At 35.9% G+C, this 16,813-nt stretch overlaps 1 protein-coding gene across 1 annotated transcript in view; it reads left to right on the forward strand.

Moving 5' to 3' along the window:
- The window catches only part of PDE10A (phosphodiesterase 10A), a 174,384-nt gene that overhangs the window by 142,229 nt on the left and 15,342 nt on the right, over positions 1-16,813 (forward strand). Inside the window, 7 exon segments of the mRNA XM_017813754.1 lie at positions 378-564; positions 1,982-2,124; positions 4,114-4,197; positions 7,178-7,328; positions 9,931-10,086; positions 13,311-13,483; positions 15,453-15,564. Coding sequence (XP_017669243.1) covers positions 378-564; positions 1,982-2,124; positions 4,114-4,197; positions 7,178-7,328; positions 9,931-10,086; positions 13,311-13,483; positions 15,453-15,564 — 1,006 coding nt within the window.

Below are 16,813 nucleotides of genomic sequence, written 5' to 3' on the forward strand. Positions count from 1 at the left end.
TGTTGCCAACTTTCATTATTGGTGTCCCTGTAATGTGATTAATTTCAGGGGAGAAAAACCACTTCACTAACAAATAGCACTCCTAAAAATATTTGAATGTTCTTTAATTTTATGAAAAAGCTTACTCTATGTTTGAGGAAATATTATTTTTTTACCTTGCAAATGGAGATTAAAGGATTAAAAAGTTCCTTCTAAGTGTAACACAGTAGATGGAAATATTTGGGGGCTTTGGAGGTGAAATTCTTGGATGTACTAGTTGCGACTACTTTGAAACGATTCAGTATATTGTTCATCAACATTTCTGAGAATCAAGGAATAGATATTAATTAATAATACTAATTATTTTCTCTTTTTCTTTCTCTTTTATGACTTTCCAGAGAAGTAGACCTCTACACAGGGTACACAACCAGAAATATCCTGTGCATGCCTATTGTAAGCCGAGGAAGTGTAATAGGTGTTGTGCAGATGGTGAACAAAATTAGTGGAAGTGCCTTCTCTAAAACTGATGAGAACAACTTTAAAATGTTTGCCGTCTTTTGTGCTTTAGCCTTACACTGTGCTAATGTAAGTTTTATTTACAGTTCTTTAAGCTGTTAGTTATAATGGGAATACTTAGGTGTTTTGATGTTGCAGATTATTAAAATTATTCATAATCTGTTTCATTGAATTAACAAGAAAACAGGAATCATTCAATTCCTTGCTGAATAATTCTATTTTAAGAGGATGACAGGGATTCCTTTGATCCTTTTTGAAATAAACAGACTCTGGAAACACCAGTTTTGAGTAGCTAAAGTGAGAGAGCAAGCTCTGAAATGTGAATGGTATCTGTCCTCTCTTTTCCTTTAGAAAGCATGATTCTTATTTACTTTTATAAGTTCAGATTACATGTTTTACAAATTTAACTGTGGGGTGGAGTTGCTATGTATTCTCTCAGTTCCATATGCTTAATACTCAGAGATCAATTTATACCTTTATATGCTATGGTATATACTCATAATTATCCATGCTTCTAGAGAAGAGTGGATAGCTTTTTTTGTCCTCAAACCCTTTACCCTCTCAAAAATTACTATTCCTGTAGGATACATAAACATTTAATGATCATTACTATATAAGTATAAAAATACAATAAATTCCATGAAAATGCAATGCAGTAAAACTCTGAGTATTCATGGGAGGTAAGATACAATGCAATGCCAGTTAAGCCTGGTGATTTACATTAAGTGATTTTACCAGCATCATGTCATTGGTACACTGGGCAGAAAATTTTGTTAGCGGTTACTTAAAGTTGTTTCATACGGCTCAATGCAAGTAGAAAGGCCTGCATATAAATTACACTTCGGTGTTTGCAATCACTCAGTTGTGTGTGAGTTCACTCTTTTCAGATGGTGAATGTTACCATTCAGGGCACACTGCTCCAGAGGATTGTTTCAGTAATAACTTATGTCCTCACTTCTTTACAAATCATGCCATGCTGCAGTAACTGTCTGAACATCTCAGTAATTAACTGTACTTATTTTTCATATTGAATAATAATGTAGGCATGATAAACATCTCACATACTTTTTACTGTGCACGGGTAGTAATAATTTGTACCAATTAATAGCTGAATTCATGCAGTGGCAGAAAATATGAATTGTGCCCTGTTACCGGTTTTCTTTCTGTTAGCGTTTTGCAAGGGTATTAGCTCTGTTTCTGACTCTTGGACTTGGATTCTCTTTCTTGGGAGAGCTCACATGCAGTGGAACGTCAGCTGACCCTTAGATGTTTACCCAAATGAGCAGATGCAGAATGATGCGATAGAAGGCCTAGTTTTCCAGAAGTACTGAATTTCATATAATCTGTCACTTTTCTAATGTATGAAGTTGTGCAGCCAAAAGCACTAACATTTTTGCAGATGTGTATCTTAATAAGCAGTGCTTGAATACAGGAATTTTTTTCCTTTATTAAAATTTCACATTCATAAATGACTTCCCTTTTTCAGATGTACCACAGAATTCGTCATTCAGAGTGTATTTACCGCGTAACAATGGAGAAGCTGTCCTACCATAGTGTTTGTACAGCAGAAGAGTGGCAAAACCTCATGCACTGTACACTGCCTCCACATATTTATAAAGAAATTGAACTGTAAGTATTTTTCTTATATAGCAGCAATTGTATCTTGTATCAGCCTGGTAAAAAGACAGGGGTTTTTTTCTATTTGTAGTGGAGTGTTTTGTAGGAAGCACTTTTAATATTGAACTATCACAATATCATGGGTGTTTATCTCTGGCTTTCTTAGTTATGCTTAATGACCTGTGAACAAAATTTATCTTTCAAAGATATAAAATAATACCTACTCAGAATGGCAGCATTTTCCACAGGCATGGGTAGGTACAGTGGTTTCTTTAATCATTAGTTGTTATCTAGGATTTTAGAACTGAGCTTTCATTCTGATAATCCCAAGTCACGGTCAGCCAGAGAGCAGGCTGAGACTGAACATGGACCAAATGCCTGATGTCATTCCCTTGGATATGTTTTAGAATAAAACACGTGCATCCTAGCTTGTTCCTAGGATGTTCTTGGTTGTGTGGTTTTGGGGTTTGGGTTGGGAATTGGTGTAAGAGATGTTTGGTTTTTTTGTGAGTTTCGAGTATGTATGTGTGTGTACATCTGCTTATGCTTCTTGAAGGAGGGGAAAATGATAATTCAGGATTATGAATCCCAAGTGCTAGAGTTTAGAGTTGAAGCCTAAATTTAGAGGAGGACTTTCCTCTTAGGCTTTCTCTGACATAATTCAGTTATTTTTGGCTCTTCAGTATCTGCTGTGTGCTGAAGATGTACCTCTATCTGTATTTTATTAGTCAGTGCCCACTCAGTGTAACAATGCAAGTCATCACATTTTTTAGTCAGTCTTTCTGGTCCAGGACAGTAAATTCTACACTAGTGACCAGGTGCCTAATGTCATCTACTGAGTCACAAAATCTAAGTTGCCTTTGTAAATCTAATCTCCAGACTTGTTCACTTGAGTTCGGCACTGAGCATTGTAGCTGTGAGCGAACAAAGCATGCGAGCCTGTGCTTAACAGGGAATGCTTAAAGTTCATTACATGCTGAAGTGATTTACTTGAATGCCAGTGTATCAGCAGCTTGCAGGATTACACCCTAATAAAAGCTTATTCTTTGCAATACAATTTCTTGTGCTTTGTTAGGTGATATTATATAACCCACCTCCTCATAAAAAATGAATTTTACTTGGAAAGATGACAGGTTTCATTCTAAATTACATTAGCATCCTCTAGTTCAAGCAATCTGAATTCATTTAAGCATTTTCCAAGCAATTCAGCTACCTTCAGCTGTCTCACACCTGCTGTGCTGTTCATTATGACACATTACAAGCAAGTGGTTAGCTGAGTTCCAGGGAGAGGAAATAGAGGACTTGAAGCACAGAAGGCACAGGGAAAGGGTTAATAAATAGAAGGACAAACAGTTCTACTGTCCCAAGTCCCTAATATTAGGCCTAAATATTGATATCAGGAGAGAGGAGAAGCCTTCAGCTGATGCAACATAAAAAATGTGTTATAAATGTTTAATTTTTTAAGTTTCATTTAGATTTCTACTAGCCAGTAAAATTGATTTTCCCCCTCTATCAAAATTAAAGCAAGTCTCACACAATTTGTGACAGAAATTATTGAAAAAGAAGGCCAGTAAATATATTATTAGAGACACCATATTTACAATTCCTGGGAGAAAAGACTGAAATGCTTTAGGAGGTCCTGTAAAGCCCTCATCATCCCTGAGATTTTTTTGTCTGTTACTTAAATAATGGATCCCTAAATAAAGATATATGTTTCTGTTAACTAAACAAAGCCAAAGGCTAACAGTTGGGTGCTATCATAAGGGTATTTTCCAACCTAAATGATTAAATGATTCTATGATCCTATGAGCGTAGTTCCATTGACCTTAGCAGAAATATATAACTTAATGTTACTGGAAAATACAGCCTGTAAATTCAGTTTTCTGTGTGTATTCAGAAACAAGTGAAAGTTGCTGCATATGCATTACCTAGTCATTTTCACCTGCTTTTAGTAAAAATGTAAAGGTGTTTGTCTTTACTAAGCTGAAACTTTCTTCTTAGATACCATTTTGATATCAGTCCATATGAGGATGTCTGGCCTGCCATTTTTGTCTACATGGTTCACCAGTCCTGTGGGACAGCCTGGTATGAAGTATATGATCTATTGCTTCAACTGTGTTATTTCTGTGGAGGTTTATTTATTAATAAATTTTAATGTAGTTATTTTCTAATTCAAGGTCTATTTTCTTTGACATTTATTTACTATGTCTATTCTGTACAGGGATATAATAAGCAAGCTGAATTTCCTGTCCTAGCTTCTTGGTCTTCAGTTAATAAAATCTGTGAACAGTCAGGTTAATGAACTCATGATATCATCCAAGGAGTTGTCCTTCCAATGTATAAAAGCATTGTTTGGTTCTGAGATGAGATTGTTTTTCAGACAGAAGGTGGTGAAGACATTAAAGGCATTCTTGTGAAAAAGGAGAGAAGGATTGTGAACACAGATTTTTCAAATATATATAGTTGCTGAAATTAATAGAGTATATGGTAAAAATAAACCAAGGTTAGATCTTATCTTGCTAAATAAATCAGTTATTTGCATAGCTGTGCATTAATTATGGAAGTGAAATACTTTCAAATTAAATGCTTCATTTATTGACCTTTCTCTCAGTGTCCATTATCATTACTAAGATCAATGGTCTCTTGGCTAAGTATGTCCCATTGCTGAAAGAAAGGAGCTACTCCGAATTATGGAAAAAAATCTGTAGGTGGTCAACTGAAAGGGGAAGTATCTCCCTACAAAAGGGAGCAACATTTGGGAAACATTTGCTGGTGCTTCATTTTATCTTACTAATTGGGTGGGTCTTTCTGTCTTCCTCAATGCTGCAAAATAGGTGACTGTTCTAAAGAGTTCTCTACTGCTCAGTGTAATTAGATTGTTTCCATTGCTGACTGAATGACTGTGGACTGGGGTTCAGATTTTCAGCTAGGTTCTGTTCTCTTCCCTCTCTGACTCCCAGTCTCTTCCTTTCAAAGTGTGACTTCAATGAGAAAGAATTGATATCTACTTGATGTTTTTCAAATGAATCTCAGCTTTCACATATAAAGTTAAAGAAACAAAAATGAGGAAAATATTTGAAAAAGAGGCTGTTGGGACAGAACTTGTATTTAATTTCTGAAAGAACAAAACTTCTCAACCCTTCAAAACAAATACAAATATTTTAAGACTAAAATTTGCTTTTTAGTATATTGAGGAGTAAGGTTGTGCCTTTAAATATTTACCTATAAAAGGTATAATTGTCCTGTCCAGAGTGGATTTCAGACAAAAGTCTATAATACCCACTACATTTTCTTTGCTCCTTTGAAGAAATAATATTTTACTGCTTCAATCAAGTATACAAAATGCAGCATCAGAGGAAGTAATAGTGTTCTATGTTGAAACATCATTGATAATGGTTTTCCCTTTAGCTATAACTGTAATATTATTTAATAACCATTGGATTGATATTGGATGTAAATGGAAGTTACTATTGTGATATTCTGAATTACGATGTACTACTTTAAACAATAGTTCTATGAATTGTTCTAGAGCTTCTGACTTTCTAGAATTAAAAAAAGAAAGCCTAAAGCTTTTTGAAAGACAATATGCCTCTGGTTTTACTAATGTCTGACTAAGGATAAGAATAATAATGACCTTGCTCAGCATACAGCTATAGAAATATGTATTTCTATAGAATTGGCTCCACGCAGTATATATGTTTATATTTTTAAATATAGCTCGGAGATATTCAGCTTTTTTTTCTCAGCTCACACGTACTGCAAAACTACAACATTAGTACCACTTTCCTGATATACCCAAGAAATTATCAAAACATGGAACATAAAAGGAAGTCAAATCCCAGTAACAGGGGAAAAAATGAGAGTAAGGGAAAACTGATCTTTTTATGAGATGAAAAGTCAATGATCTGGGACTCTGGCACCTGCAGTTCAATTCTGGACTCAAGTTTAATTTTTCTTTTTCACCCCAGGCTGCTCAGATGAGGTACTTTAGAAAATGTTACCTGATACCTAATCTGTGCCTGAATTTCCTATCTGTAAACAAAAAGTATTTAGCTTTCCTTTCAAAGGAACATTGGCAAATGAAGTCTAGTAAAGGCTATGCAGAACTCTGGCACTACATGTGAACTCTCTCAAAGGTGTTTTTGATGAGCACATAAGCCAAACATAACAAAAACCTTATTACTTTTTATTATTACCTTAGTTAAAACAGTCTTATTCCTAAATTAATTTTCCTTGTCTATATTAAAAGCAAAAATATATCAGAAAATCTTGTAAGAAATAATCCCCTAATTGCTATAGTTTTGGGCATTTATATGATTGACTAGTAGTTACTTAGCAAAATGTTTTTTGGTGAGAAGTGAATTAACAATGAAATGTGTCTCTTCTGTGTCCTTTGCTTAAAAAAACCTGAATTTTCTGCTTTGATCACTATTGAAAGAAATCACACTTCAAGTTTCTGGGAGCAGGGAAGGTTATGCAATTGTGTTGACTGAGCTGGGTGGCATGACTTATGTTCCTGAACAGATTAAACTGAGACCATTGCCAGGTATCCACACTCAGGGAGGCTCAGGGAAGACCTCATCACTCTCTACAACTCCCTGAAAGGAAGTTGTAGCCAGGTGGGGGTTGGTCTCTTCTCCCAGGCAACCAGCAGTAGGACAAGAGGGCATGGTCTTAAGCTGTGCTGGGGAGGTTTAGGTTGGATATAAGGAAGAAACTTTTTACAGAGAGTAATCAGACACTGGAATGGGCTGCCCAGGGAGGTGGTGGATTCACCATCCCTCAAGGTTTTTAAGATGAGACTGGATGTGGCACTTAGTGCCATGGTCTAGTAACCACAGGGGTGTTGGATCAAGGGTTGAACTTAATGATCTTGGAGGTCTTTTCCAACCCAGTTGATTCTATGATTCTGTGATCCTACGAATGACTCTTCATGTCATTCAATGAGTCATCCACAGTGAGAGTACTTTCGCAAGAAAAGTAAATCAAAGAGCATCTTTTCTCCTCTGTTGGTTATTTTTCCTGTTCTTATTTCTTGTCTCTGACCAAATTAATTTTTTCCTAGCTTTGAACTTGAAAAGCTGTGCCGATTTACTATGTCTGTAAAGAAGAATTATCGCCGTGTGCCCTACCACAACTGGAAGCATGCAGTTACCGTTGCACATTGCATGTATGCCATACTTCAGAACAACCAGGGGCTTTTCACTGATCTAGAGGTAGGTGACAGGATGGTATCAGTTACTACACCTCATCAGAGCTATCAGCTTTCATACAAGTACATTTTCTAAGCTAGAGTTTTGTTGTTGGCTTGGGCAGAGCGTATGTTAAGGTCGCCATAGAAGAATGGATATGAGTAGAGAGGTTGAGGAAGGAGAATTAATCAGATTCCTAATTCTAGACATATTTTTCATGTCTGCTCCTGAAAAAGCTGTGGCAGATTTGCTGTAAGTCCATATGCAAGTTTTGAGGTTCTCCCTGCCCACTTGCAACCACAGTCTTTAATAATTAAACTAAGTGTTGGATCTGTTCTGAGGGAAGGAAACACCCTGGATATTGGATCCTGTGGAGTCTGGGGGATTCTGAATAGAAGGACAAGGGTTGCAGAGATGGTTGTTGTATGTGAGTAAAGGAGAAGAGTCAAACTTTAAATTAAATCACTAACTGGAAAAGATATAATAATAAGATGGAAGGCTTAGAATGTTAATACACAGTATAAAGACCCGTCACTTGTTTTTCTTCTGATTTATGGTAAGTACAACTGGGAGTGCTGTCTCTTAGTAATGTTACATGAAACTTCTGACTGGGAGAACCTGTTTTCAGCTGTGTATAACTCTGACAAATACTAGTCATTTGGACTGTAATTTTCCCAACTCTGTTAACTTCCTTAAGCTGATTCATTTGGAAAAATTTCAGCCAAAATTGTTTGGCTCTTTTAAGGAAACGTGCTAGTAGAAATCAAGGTTTGATTCAGTATGTAAGAATAAAATGAAATTTAGTGATCTTTCACTTGAAAAGGTCTACCTTATCCTGCTGTAAATCAGAGACTTAAAAATTGTCACAAATATGAAAATGGTGTTGGCAAAGCTATACAAGTTTGAAAAAAAAATCAGTATTCTTTTAACAACAAAATCTGTGAAGGGGAGCCTCAGGAAATATTTAAAGCTCCGATAACACTTAGTACTAACCAAGTAGTAAGTCCATCTCTTTGGAGATGCAGAGTAAGAAAGAAAGGAGAGCAAAAGAGACATCTGCTAAGAGAGATGGAAACAGTTTTTGTTCCCTGAAAGTCCAGCCAGCCTTCATCTGAGTGTCTTATACCAGCCTATATTCCAGCTCTTTCGAGCAGTCTCCTTTTTTGATACTGCAGCTGAATCCAACAAGAATACAGGACACTGCTGAAAGAAAGTTTGGGGAACTAGGATGGGTTGATCCTTGGTGAGGGATGATGACATGAAAACCAGTACACTTCGAGTTGGAAAGAGAAGTATGAAATACTGTAAGGGAGACACTGATCTACAGACAAATAGATTCAGCAGTTTGCAGTGGTCAAAGAATTGGGATCCAAGCAGGGATGATGGGTACAAAGTCAAGAGCACTGTGATATGGCATTGTCTAATCCCGAAGGACTGACAAAAATGACTTCCTGAGACATGGAGACTGGGACAAGCTTGTTACTGCATGTCTTCAAGTGATAGAGATGTTGTGTTCCTAAGAGTTCCACTTCTCCTGAGGATCTGTGTGGACATGGGCTGCTGCACCATCTGGGTTTTTTGTGTACTTTTTAGTAATGCACTTCACAAGTTGCAATATTGAAAAGACGTCATTCAAAATAAAAGTGAATTTCTCAAAATCAGAAATACAGTTACAGTTGCTGCAAACTTATTTCGACACATTGTATATTTATAATAATATCTTTAGTTACATCATTGTTTGCTATTTTTCCTCAGACTCATATCTGTTAGTGCAGTGTAGAGGTTGGATGTTGCTCGCACAATGGGTGGTTAATCAGTATTCTTTTTCTGCCTGATTTTATAGCCTTATCCTTGTTTACTGAACATTCATCAGAACAAACTGTAAGACAGCTCTTAGGTCTATAAAGATATTTTCATGATACTCCGTTCTGACAGTGACAAATTTACAAACATTAATGAATTTGTTTTTAAAACACACCTGCTGTGTGAAAACCTTTTGCAAGACTTCATGTATTTTGTGTGTTGAAAGAGAGATTTCAGGGTTTCCATTTCTTCAGGATATTAAGAGTTAATTAAATAAAGAAAAGTCAGTTACTGTCTTTGTTTGCAATTGTCATTGTCCAGCAATTGTGGCACACATTAGTGACTTCCTAGAAAAAATTTCAAGTAGGAGACTTGGTTAGCATCTTTGAGGAGTTTTGCAGAAGCAGGTCTGGGATCGAACTTCGGTGCAGCTGCCTTCACTGGGAGATCATACACCTTATATATTTCTTCTAACTCAATAATTGTGCTTGTTACTGTTTTAATAAAAGTGATGAGGGTTCAGTGGATGACCAGACTCTGTTTAAAATGCAGATTTCTTCTGAAGAGGAGTCCATCCAGTAGTAATTGTGCAAGAATGTTTTTTAAATGCATAATATATAAAAGGTTTGAATTACAATTGAACCAAGAATTTTAATTCAGCATGTCCTCACTGTCATGTTTCTCACAATTTTAAGGATATCTCTCCATGCGCTTTTTGAAGGCAGTGCATAATGCAACTTCTACAGTATTTTGGGTAGAGAGTGACATCTAGGGGCAGAAAATACATCCTGCTTTTCATGCTTATGTCAATTTTTTTTTGTAGCGCAAAGGTCTTTTAGTTGCATGCCTGTGTCATGACCTGGATCACAGAGGTTACAGCAACAGCTATCTTCAGAAATTTGATCACCCCTTAGCTGCTCTCTATTCCACGTCAACAATGGAACAGCACCACTTCTCGCAGACTGTGTCCATCCTGCAGGTAGGATTATTGAAATTGTATCTTCTGTGCAGGAGAGTCCAGTGGCAAAAATAGGAATCACATCATTACCCAGTAGATTTTCTGAAGCATGCATAATTTAGTGTCTGGACTGTAGTACTCATTTAGAAGAATGGAAGATTTATTACAGCAAGCCAGGTTTTACAATTAGCAATCCAAGCATTCAAAAATCATGCAAAACATAGCTTTCTCAAAATCTTGAGGTTATAAAAAGTATTGTGTATTTGAAGACCTTTGTTTATGGCCTTCCTTTGGAGGTTTTAGCTTCTGGGTCAATGAGGCTTTTTCCTGTGACCACGTGGAATAGGAACTTTGAAAATGAAAAATCAGTTTCTCACTTACTTAGATATTTCCATCATATTGGACTGTGACAAAGTCTTCAACCATCCTGAAATTCTGAAAAAAACCTCAAAGACTGAGGTTTTTTTTTTCATGAGAAACTTGAAAATATGCTGTAATAAATTCTGTGAATATTAAATGTGTGGCATGAAAGAGGAAATGTTAATTTTGCACGCATGAAAATCGTGAACTTATTTCATTATGTTATCCTGTGCTTCTTTGTTACTCAGCAATTTGAAATAAAAAAATGAATAAGGTAATATTCTGTGAAAGAGAGTTCCTAATATGAGGTCATGTGTCTGTTTAATGAAGACAAAACCAGAAGAATGCATGCAGATACATTTTGGGAAATCCAGGTGTGCTACTGACGCACAGATATTTTTTCATTAGTGGAATTTTTTTTTTCAGTTAGAAGAGTGAGAACTCTCACTCATGAAACCAACAGCCAGTCCATAATATACTTGTGCTCAGTGGTTTTAGTTAACCGTGCACACACTCAATGCACAGCCTTACCATGCTACTGTGCCACTAATTCATTGTTAACTTTTCTTTCTTTGTGGTCTTTCAGGGAAAAGATATTCATTTTCTTAAATACCTAATCAATTTTTAGGAAAATTACATATTCTCTATTGTATTCAGAAGCACATCTTGTGATCATGGTTTTAGGTATCATACACATTTAATCACAGAATAGAAGCTTTATCTCTGAATGTTCCTTCATGTAGGAGGGTATAATTGAATCCTTCAGTGCTGGTATGGCTTTAGATGTTTAGTGTTCATTCCTCATGTGAGTTTGTGCACAGTGAGCATGTTCCTCAGTCATTAACACTTCCCTGTCCAAACCATTTTGCATTTTTCTGGCAGAAGTGTAGTAATCGATGAAAGTCCCATTTTCCAAGAAGGCAGGGAACCCTTTGGTTCCCTGCTACTTCCTAGCCTTGCTGTTAGTGTGAGTCAAGAAAGGGGGATAAGTGATCAAGGCTGTAGAGTGGATTCGAGACACCAGCTACCAAAGCACCCCATGGGTGGTAATTAGAAGCAAAGACAAATTAGAGCAGTGTTTTGGACTTTCTGTTTTTCATTTGAATCAAAAAGCCTTACTGAATTCCTGGACCCACCAAACTCTTTAGGGTTTATCTGAATGAGTTTTAATTTTACGTTACTAACCTGCAGTACTTTTAACTGCTTGAAATTGTAGAGCTGCTTTGCTCATCCACTTGCAGTTCTAGTGTACACCATACCTAGGAATAGAGAAGATTCTATTCACTAGCTTTAGCTCAACAGGGAAAGAACAAAATCTTGGGAGTTGCACTTTGTATGTACTGCTCAAAAGCCTAAGTGACATGCTCATAACTCGCAGCTTCTGTCAGTACCTAACAGAATCAGTTCTTTTCTAGTAGTATGAATAGAAGCTGTCACAGTGGTCTTTCTGAGAGTGCAGCTTCTAAAGTATAAGAGTAGAACCTAGAATAATTTAAATATTAGGACAAATTAGGACAAATCCTGTTCTCATGGATTAGACAGCAAGGTTGGGGAGGAAAGGGTCCCCAAAACCATAAATCATGAAAACTGATAGTAGTAATTTCGTACTCCCAAAATGTCGATGATAGGTTAAAATGTTCTGAACCTTTTTTTTTTTTTTTTAAAACACCATGTTCTGTGACTTAGGAATCTGGCAGAGGAGCATTGAGACACAGATAGATTGTATTTTCTATTCATTATTCCAAATAAATCTACTTGTCTAAGTAAAAATATTGGAAAGTGATGTTTACGTTCCGGATGGTGAAAGAAACCAAGCCTAATTGTACTGCAGGGGATTTATTTTGAGCAAATTATGTAAATGCTTGATGAAAATCAGGGAAGCTTTTTATGAGCTTCAGCCCAAATGCCAATTAAATGTCAAAACATAGCTGCATTTGATATATTTTAATAATATTTTCTGTTTCCGAATGTGCACACCTTGACATGGCTGGCTCATTCTTTCTCTGCTTCCTCTCAACAGTAGGAAGACTTTTGACAAGTTGTTTTCCAAATCTTAGAGACAACGAATAGTGTTGACTTTTCAAAATGTGATATCATCATGGCTAGGCTTCACGAACAAAGATTTGGGAAGGACTCTACCCACATTTGCTGCATAGCTTCTTGAGCTATCACAGTGCATGGATATTGTCAAGTTAAATGTTTAATAATACATAGTGGAAATTGAAAAGGGACAACAGTGGTGTGTTGCCAGAACTTCCATAGTGGAAATCATTGTCTTTAGTTTATGAGTCATTTAACTCAAGGTTGAACAAAGCAGCCTTTTCCCCTAGATGGTCCTATACATTAAAATAATTAACTTTATTTCTATACAGAAAATTATGTCAGTAAGTGCATCAATTCTGGGCACATTTCATTTAAAACATTAGGAAAAGAAAATTATTTAGTACTTTCAACTTCTTTTCTTTATCCATACTATATGTTATGCAGTATCAAAATTGTGCTAAAGTGAATCAGGCACTCAGTTTACCAACTTGACCATGCAGTACTTAGGACCAGGATTTTTCCACAAGTTTCCAAGCTAACAGTCTAGACTGAGTCTGTAATACTTATAAATCACAGAAGAAAAAGCTAGCATTTTTCTCTAGTAATACCTTTAGGCTTCAGAAGGAGCAGTCCCAAAAACAAATGAATGGTTTAGTCACAGGTTTTATTCTAGACCATATTTAAAAAGGAAAGATAAAAATGGGAATTTCAGGCTGTCAGCATTTGAATTTGCATCTAAGCTTGTCATTGGGCTGTAAAACCGTTGTAACCTGTCTGGTAAAGACTGAAATCATCTCAGAATTAGAGCTTGTGCTTTTTATTGGTTTTTTACTTTTTCATAGCTGGAAGGGCACAATGTCTTCTCCAATCTGAGCTCCAGCGAATATGAGCAAGTACTTGAGATCATCCGGAAAGCCATCATCGCCACAGACCTTGCCCTGTATTTTGGAAATAGAAAACAACTTGAAGAGCTGCATCAGACAGGAGCATTAAACCTTAAGAACCAAGCACACAGGTGAAGCTGCAAGCCAGTAGTAGATCCCTATGGCATTAATCTAGAGGGAGAAACCTTTTTTTTTTCAATTGTCTCTGAACAGTAATTTTCTTATATATGTGATTTCTAAGACCAGCAGTGTGTAAAATTCCAAATATGTACCAAGGATTTCCATTGCTTTATATTTGCATTTACCCTGACTTTGGGTGTCATCTGCACAGTTCAGTGACAGGTCATCTGCAGAGGATAGTTTAGTGCACAGGCGGTTAGGTGTTGGGGAAAAAAGCCTACTGCAGTAATTACTTTGTTTTATTTTTATGTCAATATTTTTATTATTCAGTCAACATGTTTTTTAGAGAAAAACTGTGGTCAGATCTCAACCTTTGGGATTTAAGATAGCTCTAAGATTTAAAAAATATAAAATATTCATATCAATATACATGACTGTCCAGAAAAGCAAAACTGCAGTCTGGATGAGAGATGTGTCTCATAACAGGCTTCATTAAAGCACCTATGCAGCCCTTCAGAGATTCTTTACTCAAAAGTGGATCCTGTCCTTAATCTAATGAATGGAAAAATTAGAGAGGCAATATGAGAAAATATTGAGTCATCATTCGGTTTTCTTTTCAAAAGGAACTTCTGTTCTTAGGTCTTCTTTGAGGAGTTTTACAGGCTTTTGCCAGTAGTTTTGAATAAATCACTACACCACTGTAGGAAAAATAGTTTTTTAAAAAACTTATTTTCTAGTATGGAACTGAAACTTATCAGATTTTAATAAACCTCAACATCTTAAAAAGACAAAGACATAGCAGCTCCTGAAATTCTTAGAATGAAATGTATCAGAAATCTTGAATTTAGGATTTACAAAATTTTAATAAGAACTATTTAGTGTGTGATTGAATATTCTGTTTATATTTTTTAAAATCTTACCTGCCTCGGGGCATTTTCAGTTCAAAGCCACAAGATAGGCATCAGTTTGTAATGTGGCTTTCAAATCTAAGACTTGTAGTTGGTACTGTATGTGCAATGAAAAACTAAATTTGACTCTTATGTGGCTGATGAATCCTCTATCTTAACTCAGGGGAACTGCGCTTTGCCATTTATCTATTGATTATATTGTGTATTCACGTATTTCCCCAGTATATTTGTTTGTTAGTACAGTTTTAATGACTGCCATCACACTTGCGTGCAAATTAATTAGCTCTATGCTTTTTTACGTGGAGTAGGCATTGTTAACAAAAATGCAGGTGTCCTTAAGGGTCATCCTAATTTCTCCATAGAGTGGAAAACATGTGAATGCATTAATTAATTTGCCAGTTTGCTTTATAAAACTTAGATTCACAAATCATAGGTTTGGACAGTAGACAAGTGCTAGAAAACTGATTGTATGAGATTTGTGTGTGGGTGTGTGTCTTATTCTAATAATAATTATAATTCTACTGATGTTCAGTTACTCTGTGTACAGATTTGACAGTGTTACGTGTAGGACAGAGTTACGTGTAGGATTCTTGTCCTGTCAGGGTTCAAATTAATTTCAAAAAAGCAATGACAGAGTACCTTGAAATAGACTTAGAACTAATTTTTTCTCTTATATGGAGAATGTTTTCCTCTCTAAAGAACAGAAAGAAATGCAGCAACTGGATATGCCATCTTTCTTTTTATAGACTTATACTGTATTTTCAGAAAATTAGAGAGGGGCATGTGAATGTTTTAACGGGCAGGCATTCTATGGACTGGTCTGTGTATGTGATTGTGTAGGGAATGGTCAATGAAGTCTGGTTGCAAACAATGTAGGGAATACAACAGGGAATATAGTTTACAATTTGTGCGTTGCCTTACTAATCAATCACAAAAAAGTGAGGAAGAAACAAGCTAAGTGGGAGAAAATTTGTAGTATATATACATTACTGATGATTGACCTGAGGAAGGGTAAATAAAAGCCTTGCAGAGTGATCATTAATTCTTACAATTTATTGTTATTTTATTTTAGAGATAGAGTGATTGGCCTGATGATGACGGCTTGTGATTTGTGTTCTGTAACAAAGTTGTGGCCAGTTACCAGACTGACGGCCAACGATATATATGCGGAGTTTTGGGCTGAGGTATGTGTGTTTCTCTTCTCTACTCTTTTTATAAATTGAAGTATTCAGAAAGGAAAAAACCTAACCAGAAGTATTTTTCGATCAATAATTTGGTGTGCTTGTTTTGAAGAGAGTTTACTGGTGCAGGCATGTGTTTGTTGTTTACTCTGAAGTTATTTAAAGAGCTGAGTTAGATATCTAATTTTCAGGCAGTGTTTTCTTTCTGTTAAAGGAAAGTAGAAAGTATGTCCTGACATAACGTGACCAAGCAACAGAACACAGAAGAAAGTCTGGAAGGTCTTTTGGGTCACTAACTGTACTTTTATGAAGGATATATTTGTATTCTAGAAATGCAAAATATGAAACCAGCTTCCAGGTCAGCTGCCTTGAAATATACTTGAAACAAAGCTGTAGTATAAGTCCAGGAAATGCTAAAGCAAATATAGCAAACCTGAAAATTTTCCTCATCTGACCATTTGAATCTTCTTTGTGAGCCAGCTCAACAACTGGGTCTCAGATAGAGCTGAGTTTTTAATATACTGAAGATGTACTTAAGATGTACTGAGAATTGAAATAAGGCATTGAGCTGTACTAATATAATCATGTTCACAAATAAAGATTCAATCTCCCACATGTTTTATACTGAGAAGTAAATGTTCTCATTGTTTAATTTTTAAAGTGGAACTGACTATTTTAGAAATAAGGAATAAATTCTGAAGTTGTTACACAGAGCTGAGTTATGCAACTTTAGAAAATACGTTGTATTTTCAGAACTACTATTGCATGTATGTAGGATGAAGTGCTGTTCTCTTATGTGCCCTGTGAAAGTCTGCAATGTTCAGTGGGCTTATTTCTGTTTTACACAGGCATAAAATAGAAATCAGACCCATGGAATTGATGTAGCATGCATATAGTGTGGAGATTCTTATTCTGCCCATTGCACATTCATTATGAAATACCAGATGTGCACAGCTTGTGCATGTCTTTAGTATCCACATGTTCTCATTCTCTTAATTATAAACAGCTCAGACTATAACAAAATATTTGAAAAATATATAAGCTCAAGTTTACAACTCACTTTCTGAAATCCCTGCACTGGAAAGTGAGTGTCCTTGTGAGTGGTATAATGGAGATATAATGTTGATGACCATCAGTGATTACTTACTCAATTTTTTGCTTATAAGTAAAAAGACTTTTCAATGCAAATCTTGTGAATTCAGTCAAGAAGGAAGAATCAAACTTTTTCTAGCTGATAATAGTAAAAATGGAA

This window comes from Lepidothrix coronata, unplaced genomic scaffold (genome assembly GCF_001604755.1).
Source record: "Lepidothrix coronata isolate B3197 unplaced genomic scaffold, Lepidothrix_coronata-1.0 Scaffold42, whole genome shotgun sequence".
NCBI classification, from domain to species: domain Eukaryota; kingdom Metazoa; phylum Chordata; class Aves; order Passeriformes; family Pipridae; genus Lepidothrix; species Lepidothrix coronata.